The sequence below is a fragment of the Macaca thibetana genome, chromosome 11, assembly GCF_024542745.1.
Source record: "Macaca thibetana thibetana isolate TM-01 chromosome 11, ASM2454274v1, whole genome shotgun sequence".
Classification (NCBI taxonomy): Eukaryota; Metazoa; Chordata; class Mammalia; order Primates; family Cercopithecidae; genus Macaca; species Macaca thibetana.
In genome coordinates, this window is record NC_065588.1 from 120750142 (window position 1) to 120762412 (window position 12271).

At 59.0% G+C, this 12271-nt stretch overlaps 1 protein-coding gene across 30 annotated transcripts in view; it reads right to left on the reverse strand.

Annotated features, from left to right (window-relative positions):
- Positions 1 to 12271, reverse strand: part of NCOR2 (nuclear receptor corepressor 2) — a 240891-nt gene that overhangs the window by 21019 nt on the left and 207601 nt on the right. For 27 of the 30 annotated variants that reach the window (XM_050747807.1, XM_050747808.1, XM_050747805.1 and 24 more), the window contains 9 exons: positions 11235 to 11399; positions 9998 to 10137; positions 9394 to 9496; positions 9044 to 9148; positions 8662 to 8765; positions 5146 to 5296; positions 2008 to 2148; positions 1663 to 1749; positions 405 to 691 (listed from right to left, as the gene is read on the reverse strand). In XM_050747807.1, coding sequence (XP_050603764.1) covers positions 405 to 691; positions 1663 to 1749; positions 2008 to 2148; positions 5146 to 5296; positions 8662 to 8765; positions 9044 to 9148; positions 9394 to 9496; positions 9998 to 10137; positions 11235 to 11399 — 1283 coding nt within the window. The remainder of the gene's footprint in view (positions 1 to 404; positions 692 to 1662; positions 1750 to 2007; positions 2149 to 5145; positions 5297 to 8661; positions 8766 to 9043; positions 9149 to 9393; positions 9497 to 9997; positions 10138 to 11234; positions 11400 to 12271) is intronic. The other 3 variants (XM_050747800.1, XM_050747816.1, XM_050747814.1) reach the window with 1 other exon arrangement.

Genomic DNA, 12271 nt, shown 5'->3' on the forward strand with positions numbered 1-12271 from the left:
TAAAGTCATTAAGAAAACGACCTCAGAGCGTTGCTAGGGGGTGAAACAATGAACACATGCAACATCCTCAAGCCGCGCCAAAGATTCAACGGAGGCAGTTATTCAGTTACTCGTGACTGTGTTGAGTCCTGTGGCCTTGGAAGCCTGCCTGGCTTCTCTGGGCCTCAGTTTCTCTCCCTGAATGGGAACAATGGGAGTTCAGTGGAATGAGGTCAGGAGCCTGATGCCCCCTGCACAGCCCCGGAACTTGCACAGCCGAGGCCCAGGGACGAGCAGTTGGTTGACTGTAAGGCAGGCGAGGGCTCTCAGCCTCGGTTTCCTTATGTGGAGAGGCCCAGGGCAGTGTCCCATAGCCACTGCCGCCCCTCCTAGAACTGGGCCTGCCTGCCTGGCCCCAGCCGTACCTGTGTGATGGAGCCCTCCTTGAGTGGCCGCGGGGCCAGGGGCAGCTCGGGCGTGTGCCGCAGCTCCTCGCGCGGAATCTCATGGATGGAGCGGCCCGCCTCCTTCACCGTGGCCACCAGGCCCTCATGGGCCGGCTTCAGCTTCAGGGGGCCCAGGGCCTGCGTCTTGTAGGCCTCGGTCAGGTCCCGCGGGGGCGGTGGGGGTGGAGGCGTGCCCTCCCGCTTTAGGAGCTTGGCCTCCCGACGCAGGTAGTCCTCCTGTGCTTCCACATAGGACCGAGGGATCCCTGCCGGGCGGACAGCACTGACCCTCACGCCCTGCCCCGCCCAGACCCACCAAGAGCTTCTGCACCAGTGGGTTCTGAAGCTAGACTGCCTGAGTTCAAGTCCCCACTTGCTGTGTGACCTTGATCAGGGAATCTGATCTGTCTGGGCCTCAGCTTCTTCATACATAAAACGAGAATATTAACTGAACCACCTCAGTAAGTCGTGAACACTATGAAATCATGAAGCTAAAACCACAGGCTGGGTGCAGTAGCTCACGCTTGTAATCCCAACACTTTGAGGGGGCTGTGGCAGGCAGATAGCTTGAGCTCAGGAGTTTGAGACCAGCCTGGGCAGCAGGGCGAAACCCCATCTCTACAAAAATACCAAAATTAGCTGGATGTGGCAGTGTGCATCTGTGGTCCCAGCTACTCGGGAGGCTAAAGTGGGAGGATTGTTTAAGCCTGAAAGGCGGAGGCTACAATGAGCTGAGATCGTGCCACTGCACTCCAGCCTGGGCAAGAATGAGACCCTGTCTCAGACGCCAACAACAACAACAAAAGAAAGATAAAAAATAAAGACCACAAAGCTGCCAAGTTCACAGTAGCTGGCTGTGCCATGGACCAGCCACGAGAACCTGAAAGAGTTCTCAGAGCTCTCCAAGCCTCTCCCAATCGCATGTGCCTCACCAGGATGTTCTGTAAAACGATATGCAGGGGGCACCCGGGTTAGTGCCAAGCACAGGGCAGTTGCTATGTAACACCTAAAAGCAGAGGGGTGATTGGCGGTCTTTTGCTTTTCATTTTTGTTTACAAATAAGTAAGAGACACCCTTGCTCCGTAGCTCACGTACTGATCACGTACGCATGTGCTACAGGCCTTTCTGCATTCCTGTCCTGAGTGCCCACCACACTCTGGCTGTGGCTCTCCCCTCCTGTGCTCTGCTTGACTGTACACCCGTTGGGGCACCCAGGGAGCAGGGCACAGGGCGGTACCTTGTGTGATTGACCCGCGGATGTGGTGCTGCTCTTTGAGGTGGTGGGGGCTGTGTCGCTCAGGTGGGATGGCACGGCCCATGAGACCTGGGTGGGAGGGGGCAAGGCCATCATTCCATGGGTCCCTGAGCCGGCACTGGGCAGTGACAGAGGTGTCTACAGCCACCAGTGGTCGTCCCCGCGATGATGGTGGAGTAAGACCCAGCACGTGAAGGTCCCTGCGCTGCCTCCAGATGGAGCCTCAGAAAGCCCAGCCTCGGTTTCCCCATCTGTAAAATGGGGTCAGCCATTCCCCCCCACTGCCCTGCAGGGGGTGCCGAGATGAAGTCTCTTCCCTGCTATCACCTTCGATGCTGGCCGAGGAGATGGCTCTGCCCACACGGCCTTCCATCATGTCGTAGGTGCGCTTGGGGGCAGCCGTCTCGTGGGGGGGTCCTGAGCTGCTTCTGCCATCCTCCTTAGAGCACTGGGTCACAGACATGCCACCTGGAAACCACACAAAGCACTTGGTGAGGAGCTGGGCACGGGGTGACCGTGTGCATGGGCCCAGGACCGCGGTGGACAGGCAGGACAGGCAGAGTCGGTGGGCAAGAGCCAGCAGTGCTTCTATGCTGGCCTGTCACAAGGCCTCACAGCTGAGGCCTCCAGAGGGACCCCACAGCCTGCAGCCCCCGGGCCTGCCAGCAGGACCCAGGAGCTTTTCCAGGGGGTTACACAGTGGGAGAAGCAAGGCACGCTGCCTGCGCTCCGTACCCCAGCCCTCCAGGGTGCTGGTCTGCAAGCAAGGGTTTGCCTGTGACCACACATGAGCATGCGAGTCTGTGGTCACACACACGGGCGCCGACATGGGGCGTGAACATGTGCACACACATGCACGTGAGCAAAGACGCATCAGCAGAGTGCATGTAGGGGCAGGCAGGAGCACGCGTGTGCACTGACGCATCAGCAGAGTGGATGTGAGGGCAGGCAGGAGCACGCGTGTGCACTGACGCATCAGCAGAGTAGATGTGAGGGCAGGCAGGAGCACGCGTGTGCAGAGACGCATCAGCAGAGTAGATGTGTGGGCAGGCAGGAGCACGCGTGTGCACTGACGCATCAGCAGAGTGGACGTGAGGGCAGGTAGGGGCACACGTGTGCACTGACGCATCAGCAGAGTGGACGTGAGGGCAGGCAGGAGCACGTGTGTGCACTGACACATCAGCAGAGTGGACGTGGGGGCAGGCAGGGGCACACGTGTGCACTGACGCATCAGCAGAGTGGACATGAGGGCAGGTAGGGGCACACGTGTGCACTGACGCATCAGCAGAGTGGACGTGAGGGCAGGTAGGGGCACACGTGTGCACTGACGCATCAGCAGAGTGGACGTGAGGGCAGGCAGGGGCACGCGTGTGCACTGACGCATCAGCAGAGTGGACGTGAGGGCAGGTACGGGCACACGTGTGCACTGACGCATCAGCAGAGTGGACGTGAGGGCAGGCAGGAGCACGTGTGTGCACTGACACATCAGCAGAGTGGACGTGGGGGCAGGCAGGGGCACACGTGTGCACTGACGCATCAGCAGAGTGGACGTGAGGGCAGGCAGGGGCACGCGTGTGCACTGACGCATCAGCAGAGTGGACGTGAGGGCAGGCAGGGGCACGCGTGTGCACTGACACATCAGCAGAGTGGATGTGGGGGCAGGCAGGGGCACGCGTGTGCAAAGACGCATCAGCAGAGTGGACGTGGGGGCAGGCAGGAGCACGCGTGTGCAGAGACACATCAGCAAAGTTGGTATGCTGGCGGGCAGGAGCACACATGTGCACTGACGCATCAGCAGAGTGGATGTGCGGGGCAGGCAGGAGCACGCGTGTGCACGGGCACGGGTCTGTGTGTGCAGGAGTGGATGTGGGCACACGCCTGGCTGCTGAGAACTAAGTGGGTCCATGTACACACATGTACCAGGGTGCCAGGCAGTACACGGCTTTGCATGTGTACACGTCACACCCGGAAGCCTGTGTCGATGTGCATGTGAGTGTCCGACCGCGAGTCCGCATGCGCATGGAAAGGTGTGTGTTGCAGGGAGTGGTGAGGGAGTCTCCGTGGCAGGAGTGGCCTCGCCAGGTCAAAGGAGCCCAGATTGGCCCGGTCACCACTCCCCGGACAGGCAGAGGGTTGAACAGATGGAGGTGGCCCCCAAAGGTAAAGGCTTGGCTTTGCCCATCAGCCAGGGCTCTCCCTCCAGGGCAGCTGAGTCCAGAGCTATCAGAAATGAGCCCCCGCCCCACCCCTCAGAGGGAATGACCAGCTGACAGGCTCTCAGGCTTTCAACCACTGCTTGGTGTGGCCCGCAGCCCATGAGCTACTCCAGTGGTTGCCAACAGGAGGGTACTGGGTTGCTGTTCAGAAAACACTCCAAATTAACCGCCGATGTTTAAACATTGGGGGATTGCAGATAAAAACGGAGAGATGGGAAGCCTGGCTGACCGGTGGCCGTGGGGGAGTGGACGGCGTGGGCAGGCACCAGAGTCCTCCGCACTCCCTATAGTCTCACACCTGCCACTGCCCGCACTGCCTACCTGGCCCGGGGAGCAGACGAGAGTTTAAGGGCCCCGACTGAAACCCATGATGAAGACGATACACACAAGGCCTATAAAGGCTTAGGCACTGGTCGGGGGTCCCAAGGTGGGATTCCACCCAGTGACCTCTCAAGACAAGCCCTTGACTAACCCCGCCACCAGCCCTTCCCAGGCTTCCCGCCACCCCCAGGGCACTCAGTCCAGGGGCACCAGGGCATGAGCTGGCACCCAAGACACAGCTGCAGGCCTGTCTCCAAGGCTCTCTCTGTGGCAGCAGGGAGCGCATATGTTCCTAAGCCACACAGTGCCACCTCCACTTCCCAGGCCTGGGGAGGGGGCCGCGGGCACAGGCGGAAGCGGATGGAGGAGAGGCAGTTCCGGGCCTTGCAGCTGCAGTGCTGAGAGAGGCGCCCATTAGCAGCTTTCATCTCCACACCCCTGGGTGCCCTAGGCTGCCAGGCAATTCTCTTTCCCGGCACTCGACTCCCTTAACTCCTTCCTGGCAGGGTCTCCTGGTTCTGGAACCCAGAGCCTAGAGAGGGAGAGGATGGGGGCTCCCCAGCAAGCGCCTGGGGCACGGCAGGGTGAGGCGCACTCTGGCCATGGCCTCTTTCACGGCCAGTGAGAGACTGCACGGTTTGTCAGTGCCATGCTGGAGGTCTGGCGGCGTGAGCTTGGGCTTCTGCTCTGGGCCTCAGTTTCCCTCCTATGCTTCTAAAAAGGTTGGCCACAAGTTTGTTTCCTAAATTGTAAAGAACTAGGCGGAGGTGGGATGCAGCTAAGGCCGATGCTTCCCTGCTGCTGGCTTGCATACCTATGAGACTGTGCTTTCTGATGTCAACCCACCCCTGCCTCCCTGTGAAGCTACTTCAGTGGGCCAAGCACATTCCTCCCCTGGTCCTGGGCCTCCTCTCCTCCCACGACTCACCCTCATAGGACAAGACGTGGCCCTTCTTGCCTTCATAGATGACGTGGCCCTTGGGCAGGCTGTCCTCCCGGCTGCGGTCCAGGCGACTCGGGCTGTCCTCGCCGATGATCCTGGTGATGGTGCCCTTGTACAGGACATCAGCTGGTGTGCCCTGCAGGTGCAGAGGGGTGAGCGCCCAGGAGGCTGCAGCCCAGGACCCCTCTCAACTCAAATGCAGACACAGACGTGCTTACAAGCCCATGTGCCCACCGATGCACACGTGTGTCCACACACACACTGTCTCAAAAGGGTAAGTGCTTGCACGGAACAAACCCTGTGAGGAAGCTGAAGAATGAGGATCCCGTGTCCAGTGCTTCCCGCTTCCCATGAGCACGGGACACTCTTCTGGGTGCTCTCTATGGATTCGCTCATTTAATCCTTGAAACAACCCCAAGGCAACCCTATTGATTACGCCTGTTTCAGATGGGGAAACCGAGGCACAGGGAGGCACGGTGACTTTACCTGGGGTCACCTGGCTAATGAGGGGCAGGCGGGGACTTGAACCCAGGCATTTTGGTCCTGGAGTCTGTGTCCCCACCACTGCATGGGTTTTACTTCTCAGAGCCTTGACATTCAGTTACTGAAAACGGTAACTGGTGGGGATGCTGGGGTTTCTGCTCCTGGGCTGTGCCCATGACCACGTCATGCACTTTGGTTTCCTAAAACCAGGACAAGGACTCACGTCAGGGCAGGACACCAGAAATTTTAGTTCTAACCCAGGTTTTCCACCTCGGCCCTCCTGCCAGCTGGAGCTGGGCCCTTCTTTGTTGCGGGGCTGCCCTGTGCACTGCGGGCTATATGACAGCGTCCCTGGCTTCAAAGCACTAGATGCCAGTAGTACACACCTCCCCAGTGTGTCCCCCACCAAGTTAGGACAATTGCAAATGTCCCCAGACAGTTGGAGGCACAATTTCCCCCGACTGAGAACCACTACCATATAGGAAATGAGGTCCCCGTCAGAGGACGTGTTCAAGCAGAGAGCAGAGGCCACATGGGGCAGCATCCTGCCGCGGGTGACTTTCAAGAACATAAGCATCAGAGTTAGAATACGACTTTGGAGTCAGAATGTTGGGTGTCAAACAGCAACTTTACTACCAAGTTACCGTGGGACCTCCTTTCTGAGCCTCAGTTTGCACATCCACAAAATGGAGACATTCTGCATTGATGATTCTCAAAGGCAGCTGGCACAGACAAGGGATCCCCAGATCTCAGTATCCCTCTTCTCTTTCTAGGATTCCAGGAGCAGATTCAACGGTAGGGGCCCTACTATGTCCCAAGACCTGGACCAGTGAGCTCTGAGTCTCTGGCTGGACTTGCTCAGCTGGGGACATCCCCTGGCAGAGGGCAGCACCTGGTACCCCGGGGTGCTCATCGCAGATCCTGGTCTTTGTGGAGGGCAACAGCAAGATGCCCTGAATTCCAGTGAGCTACCCCCAAGCTTCTCAAAGCAAATACTCTGAGCAGCATCTCCCTGCAGTGCTGTAAGTCACCTGTGCACCAAAGTATGGCACAATAGGTGCTAAGTCAGGTGACAGCTCCGGGCAGCCACCGCTCCCATCAGGAAAGCACAAGGGGAAGCCTGCAGCATCCTGGCAGGAAAAGCCCCCCCCAGAGGCAGCTGATATAAGTGCCTCCCTTTCTGTCTCCAGCCCTAACATCAGATGGTCCATGTCAGACTGGGTTTGTACTGCAGAAATCAGTGGCTTACTGAATACCACAATAAATGATTTAAAAGCGTGGGGGGAGGCTCTCCATGGTGAAACTGAGGCATCTGATTCTTTTTTTTTTTTGAGAAGGGATCTTGCTGCATTGCCCAGGGTGGAGTCTAGAACACCGTCATAGCTCACTGCAGCCTCAAAATCCTGGGCTCAAGTGATCCTCCTGCCTCCCAGTCCCGAGCAGCTGAGACTGCAGGGATGTGCCACCATGCCCAGCCAATTTTTAAATCTGCTGTAGAGACAGGCCTCTTTTTGTCCAGGCTGGTCTCAAACTCCTGGGCTCAAGCTATCCTCCCACCTTGGCCTCCCCAAATGCTGGGCTGACAGGCATGAGCCACCGTGCCCAGCTTGATGTTTCTGAGCTATAGTATTTTAGAGGTGCCATCTTCAGGGACATGGACAGAGAACAGAAATCCAGCCGGTGGCCCCTGCTCTTGGGAGAATACATGGCACAAACTCCCATTAACAGGGAAGCTTCTGTTTGCGTAACGTCGGCTTCTGGGAGATGAGCCTGTAGCCTCTTGCTCTTCCTCCCAAGATGGGCAGGAAGTCCCTGGAGGATCAGGGAGCTGTGACTTCCTCGAGCCTCCCTCGCCAGCTGTGGAACCACATGGTCCCTGCCTGGGGCACCCACTTGGTTAATAAAACAGCTCTATGTGTGCAGGCCACAGGCTGACTTCCTCACTATCTGGTAGCCAGACTGCAGGGAAGTTTGACCCTCGCCTATCTCACACGTTTTGGCAGCTGGCTCTCTGCCAAAAGCAATCAGAGACGTGTGTGTAACTGGGAGGGTTCGAGGAAGGGTGCGGGTCACGGCCACCCAGGAACCCAGAGCAGGTGGACGCCTGGGAACCTCAAAGGTTCCTATGACTTTAGGAGAATGACTCCCCCAGGAATAGTTAGCAAAGGGGAAACTGAGTCAGGGCAGGCCGCTGCCTGAGTGGGTGACGGAGCTGGCAGCTGAGGGCCCTCAGCCTGACTTTTGCCCAAAGCACTTGCCCTTCCCACTCAGCACAGTTGCCTTTGAAAGCTCCGAGTTTTCAAACCTACAGATTTCAGGGAAGGACGAAGTGTAAACAGCTCCTCTGTGGTGGGGATTTGACGCTGCCTGAGTCAAAAGCACCTCCCTGTGGACCACCCTGTCGCCCGCAGCTCCACTGGTAGAACATGTGTGCGTGTGTGCGCGTGTGTGAGCCCACACTCTGTCGCTGTGTTCTAGAGCCAGACACTCGTGGCACAAAACCCTGGGTCCACAGCTCACCAGCTGCAAGGCTGGGCCACCACTTCTGGCACGATTCAGGAACCCTCTCACGCTCTGTCTTTGCACATGCTGTTCCCTGAGCCTAGAATGTTGTTCCCTGAGATTCCCGCACGGCTTGCACCCTCAATGTCTTCTGGCCACAGCTGACATGTCACCTTCCTCACCTGTCTAAGCAATGTCCCTGGCCAGGCATTCTCAGCCGCGGGGCACTAACATTCTGCCTCTGCCTGCTCAGTTTTCACCAGCCTACTTATTTACCCTGGTCTGTTTCCTTCCACTACATGGCAGCTCCCTGAAAGCAGAGTTTTGAGCTGTGCTTGGCAACCCCAGTGCCTGACTCCATGCAGACAAGATGAAAGTTCATGGAGTGAACTGCTGTCCCCCAGTCATCACCCCATCGGCTGAGGCTAATGGTTTGGTGACAATGAGGGGTTATAAGATGGGCTGGTCCCACGCCGGTCCCAACCCATCCTTCATGCCGCACCCCAGGACACCTACGTGGGTGATGGAGCCGCGGTATGTGATGGCGCTGTCCGAGGGCACCCGTGTGCTGGGAATGCCTTTGGTGATGCTTCCGCCCGGAACTGAGCCCAGAGCTGTCCCTGGAAGACACAAGACGCGGGGCTGAGGGGGTGTCTGTGGCCCTTCCTTCCTCAGGCCCCGGTCCTGAGAGCCACCCTGACTGAGCGACCCACAAGTTGTGCTTGTTTCAACGCAGAGGGAGTCCCCCTACCCCTAAATGGTGAGGGAGACGGCTGTGAAGAGGGGTCCCCAGACCCTCTGGGAGATGATGCTCCCCAGCAGGTTTTGAATAAAGGGCCCCTTGGGCATCCCGGGAACAGGGGCAGATGCTGGGGGTCCAGGGCAGAAGGGCCCTCACCTCTCAGCACGGACGCCTCCTGGGCCGTGGGCACCCCCAGGCTCTCCGGTGGCCCAGCCTGGCCCCGTGGGGACAGCTGCTCCTGCTTCACTCCGCTGAAGGGTGCTGAGGACCAGTAAGAGGAGCGAGTCACGTGCGGCCGGGGCAGAGTCCCGGGAGGCTTGTCCCCACCCAACCTGAGCCAGGGGCTGGGAAGCGCCGCCCCTCCTCACCATGTTCCAGCCAGGGCTGCTGAGGGGGGACCTCCCAGCTGCTACCTGGAGTACCTGGAGTACCTCACCTCCACCCCCACCCACAGGACAGCCGGAGCCCAGCCTGAGCCACCCAGATAGATGGGCCAGGAGCCTTACCCAGCTTTTTGGGGTCCATGGGCAGGGGCAGCCCCATGGTGACGGGGCCCACCGGGGCCTTGGCATGCTCTGAGTACGGGACGTGGAGCTGGACCGACATTCCCTGTAGGTGCAGAGTTGTGGGGTCACAGGGGCACCCTGGTCCCTCCCCCACAGTCCAGAGTGCCTAATGCTCCGGTTCACAAAGCCCACATGTGGGTCAGAGGCCGGGGCTGCTGTCCAGCTGTGTGATGGCAGACAAGTCACTGCTGCTCCCAAGCCTCGGCCCCCTCCCCTGTGAAGGGGCCATACTCTCTGAGCCCCTCGCATTTGCCCTTCCATTTCGCAGTGTGGGAAACAGGAGGTTAAGTAACTTGCCTGAGGCCACACAGCCTGGTTCCCGAGCCGTGCCCTTGACTGCAACACAGAGTGACCCCCCCAGGGATGAGGCCCTGAGTACCTGGGGCAGGACCCAGCCAGCTCAGACCCCAGATACCTGAGTGGAAATGACCCAGACCCCTAAGAGCCTGGCCCCCACCCAGACTTCACTGGTCCCATCGCCACCACTTTACAGAGGAGAAGACCAAGCCCCCAAGAAAGGAAGAAAGGAAGGGCTACCACTCACCTGGGAGATGGCACCTATTTGCCTCTCGAGGACGCTGGGGTGCTTGGCAGAGGAGATGAGGGGAGGTGGGTTGGAGATGGTAGGTGGGCGCGGCAGGACGGGCCGGGCAGTGTCATGGAGGCCCAGGGGCAGCGGGTGACCTGTGGAGCACATGTCTGTCCATTGTGGGGCCCAGGAGCAGTCATGTCCCTGCTGGACACACAGCCCAGGCTGCACTCCACCTCTTCCCTGTCCTGGCCAGGAAGTGCCCATCCATGCATGCCCCTCTGTTGCCCTGCCCGGCTCTGTCCTCATTAGTGACCTGAGTCCTAGATGCAGACACCACTATCCTGGGGAAGCCTTCCACCTCCCTACCGCCCAGGTCCTGATCCAAGCCCCCTCCAGTCTCACCTGGATCCCCTAACTGGTCTTCCTGTTTCCACTGTAGCTCCCAGTAGCCCCTTCCCCTTACACGAACCAAAGGGACCTTTTTGGAAAAGTCTGCTGGTGCACACCCGCCCCCTGCTGTGTGCCCTCGATGGCTCCCCACTGCCCTCAGGAGAAAGTCTTAGCCCCTGACTTGGCCTTCGGGCTTGCCTGACCTGGCCCCTGGTGTCCCCAGCTCACTGGGCACCAAGCTTCGGCAGTGGTGGCCGGATTCAGTTTCTCAAGTTTGCCTGCTCTCTCCTGCCACAGGGCTTTTGCACATGCTGTTCCGTCTGCCTGGCATGACTTTCCCTGTTCTAGCTCCCTTGGCCCACGCATCCCTCGGGACCAGCATTTACCAACACAGTCTGTACCAGCCCTCGGCTGTGCTGCTATATAGCTGGCAAGGCCCAGCAGGACTGCAGGACCTAGAACAGGGCTGAAATGCAGCCTCACAGTCTGTGAACCAAGGCAGCACCTCTGTTCCCTCCCCAGGCTCTTCTACCATCTGCCCATTCTCTAGCTCTAAGCCGTCAATGGAAAACACAGCTCCCACTCTAAGCCTGCCCCTCGCCAGCTCAAGCACCTGCTGTGGCTCCCTCTTGCCAGTGGCTTCAACCTCAATCCTGGGGCAGCTTTCTCAAAAGATCTCCCCCTTTCCCTCCACTGACCAAGCTGCCCCTCCAGCCGGGTCCCATGAGGCTTTAAGGTGCTTCTGTGTGCAGCTCTGAGCCAGTGCCAACAGTGCCAACAGTGCCAACAGTGCCAACAGTGCCAACAGTAACTGTGCCCCGGCTGAAGGAGAAGCCCAAGCTCGGGCAGAGCTACTTACCAGGTGGAGCGTAGGAGAAGGCTGAGGGGTCCGGGGCATGCGGGGAGGCCTTGATCACCTCACGGGGGGGCACAGGGAAGGGCAGGCCGGAAGTCCAGCAAGGGGGGTCCCCAGGCAGCTTCTGGGCCTCGGCTGCGAAGGCTGGGAAGAACACAGGCTTCTCTGCTGAGGGCAGGAGGCGGGGCAGTCAGACCTCGGGAGCCCTGGCTGACCCTACTCAAACAGCCTTCCTGCACCCACAGTCGTGGTGGCCCGTGACAGCCTGGGCTCCTCTGGGAAGCCCCCCACCTCTGCCTGCCCGGGCGCTGCTCTGTAACCCCATGGTGTTCTGCTCAGCAGGGGAGCGGTCTCGAGGTCTGGGCTGGGGGCTCTCAGCTGCCCCTGAGGATGAGAATGGGACCCTGTGGCTCTACAACCCCACAGGCACTCAGCCAAGTCCGGCAAGCCAAGGCCCCTGGACAGGCCCCGAAGCCAGGAAGCGGCGAACGGTCTCTCAGGGGGTCTGTCTGCCCCTAACTTTTTTGAGACAGGGTCTCCCTCTGTCACTCAGGCTGGAGTGCACTGGTGCTGTCATGGCTCACTGCAGCCTTGACCTCTGGGCTCAAGTGATTCTCCCACCTCAGCCCCTCAAGTAACTGGGAATACAGGCGCCCACCACCACACCATGCCTGGCTAATCTGTTTTACTTTTGTAGAGATGGGGTCTTGCTATGTTGCCCCAGGTTGGTCTTGAACTCTTGGGTTCAAGGGATCTTCCCACTTCAGCCTCCCAAGTAGGTGGGACTCCAAGCACGTGTCACCGCACCACGCTTGGCTAATTTATGTTTTGGTTTTGTAGAGATGAGGTCTTGTTATGTGTACCCAGGCTGGTCTTGAACTACTGGGCTCAAGAGATCCTCCCACCTTGGCCTCCAGAGTGCTGGAATTACAGGTGTGAGTCACCACGCCTGGCCCCACTGTCTGACTTTGTAAATATGCTTTTACTGGAGCGTGGTCACATCTGTTATTGTCTATGGCAGAACTGAGTCCTTGCAAGAG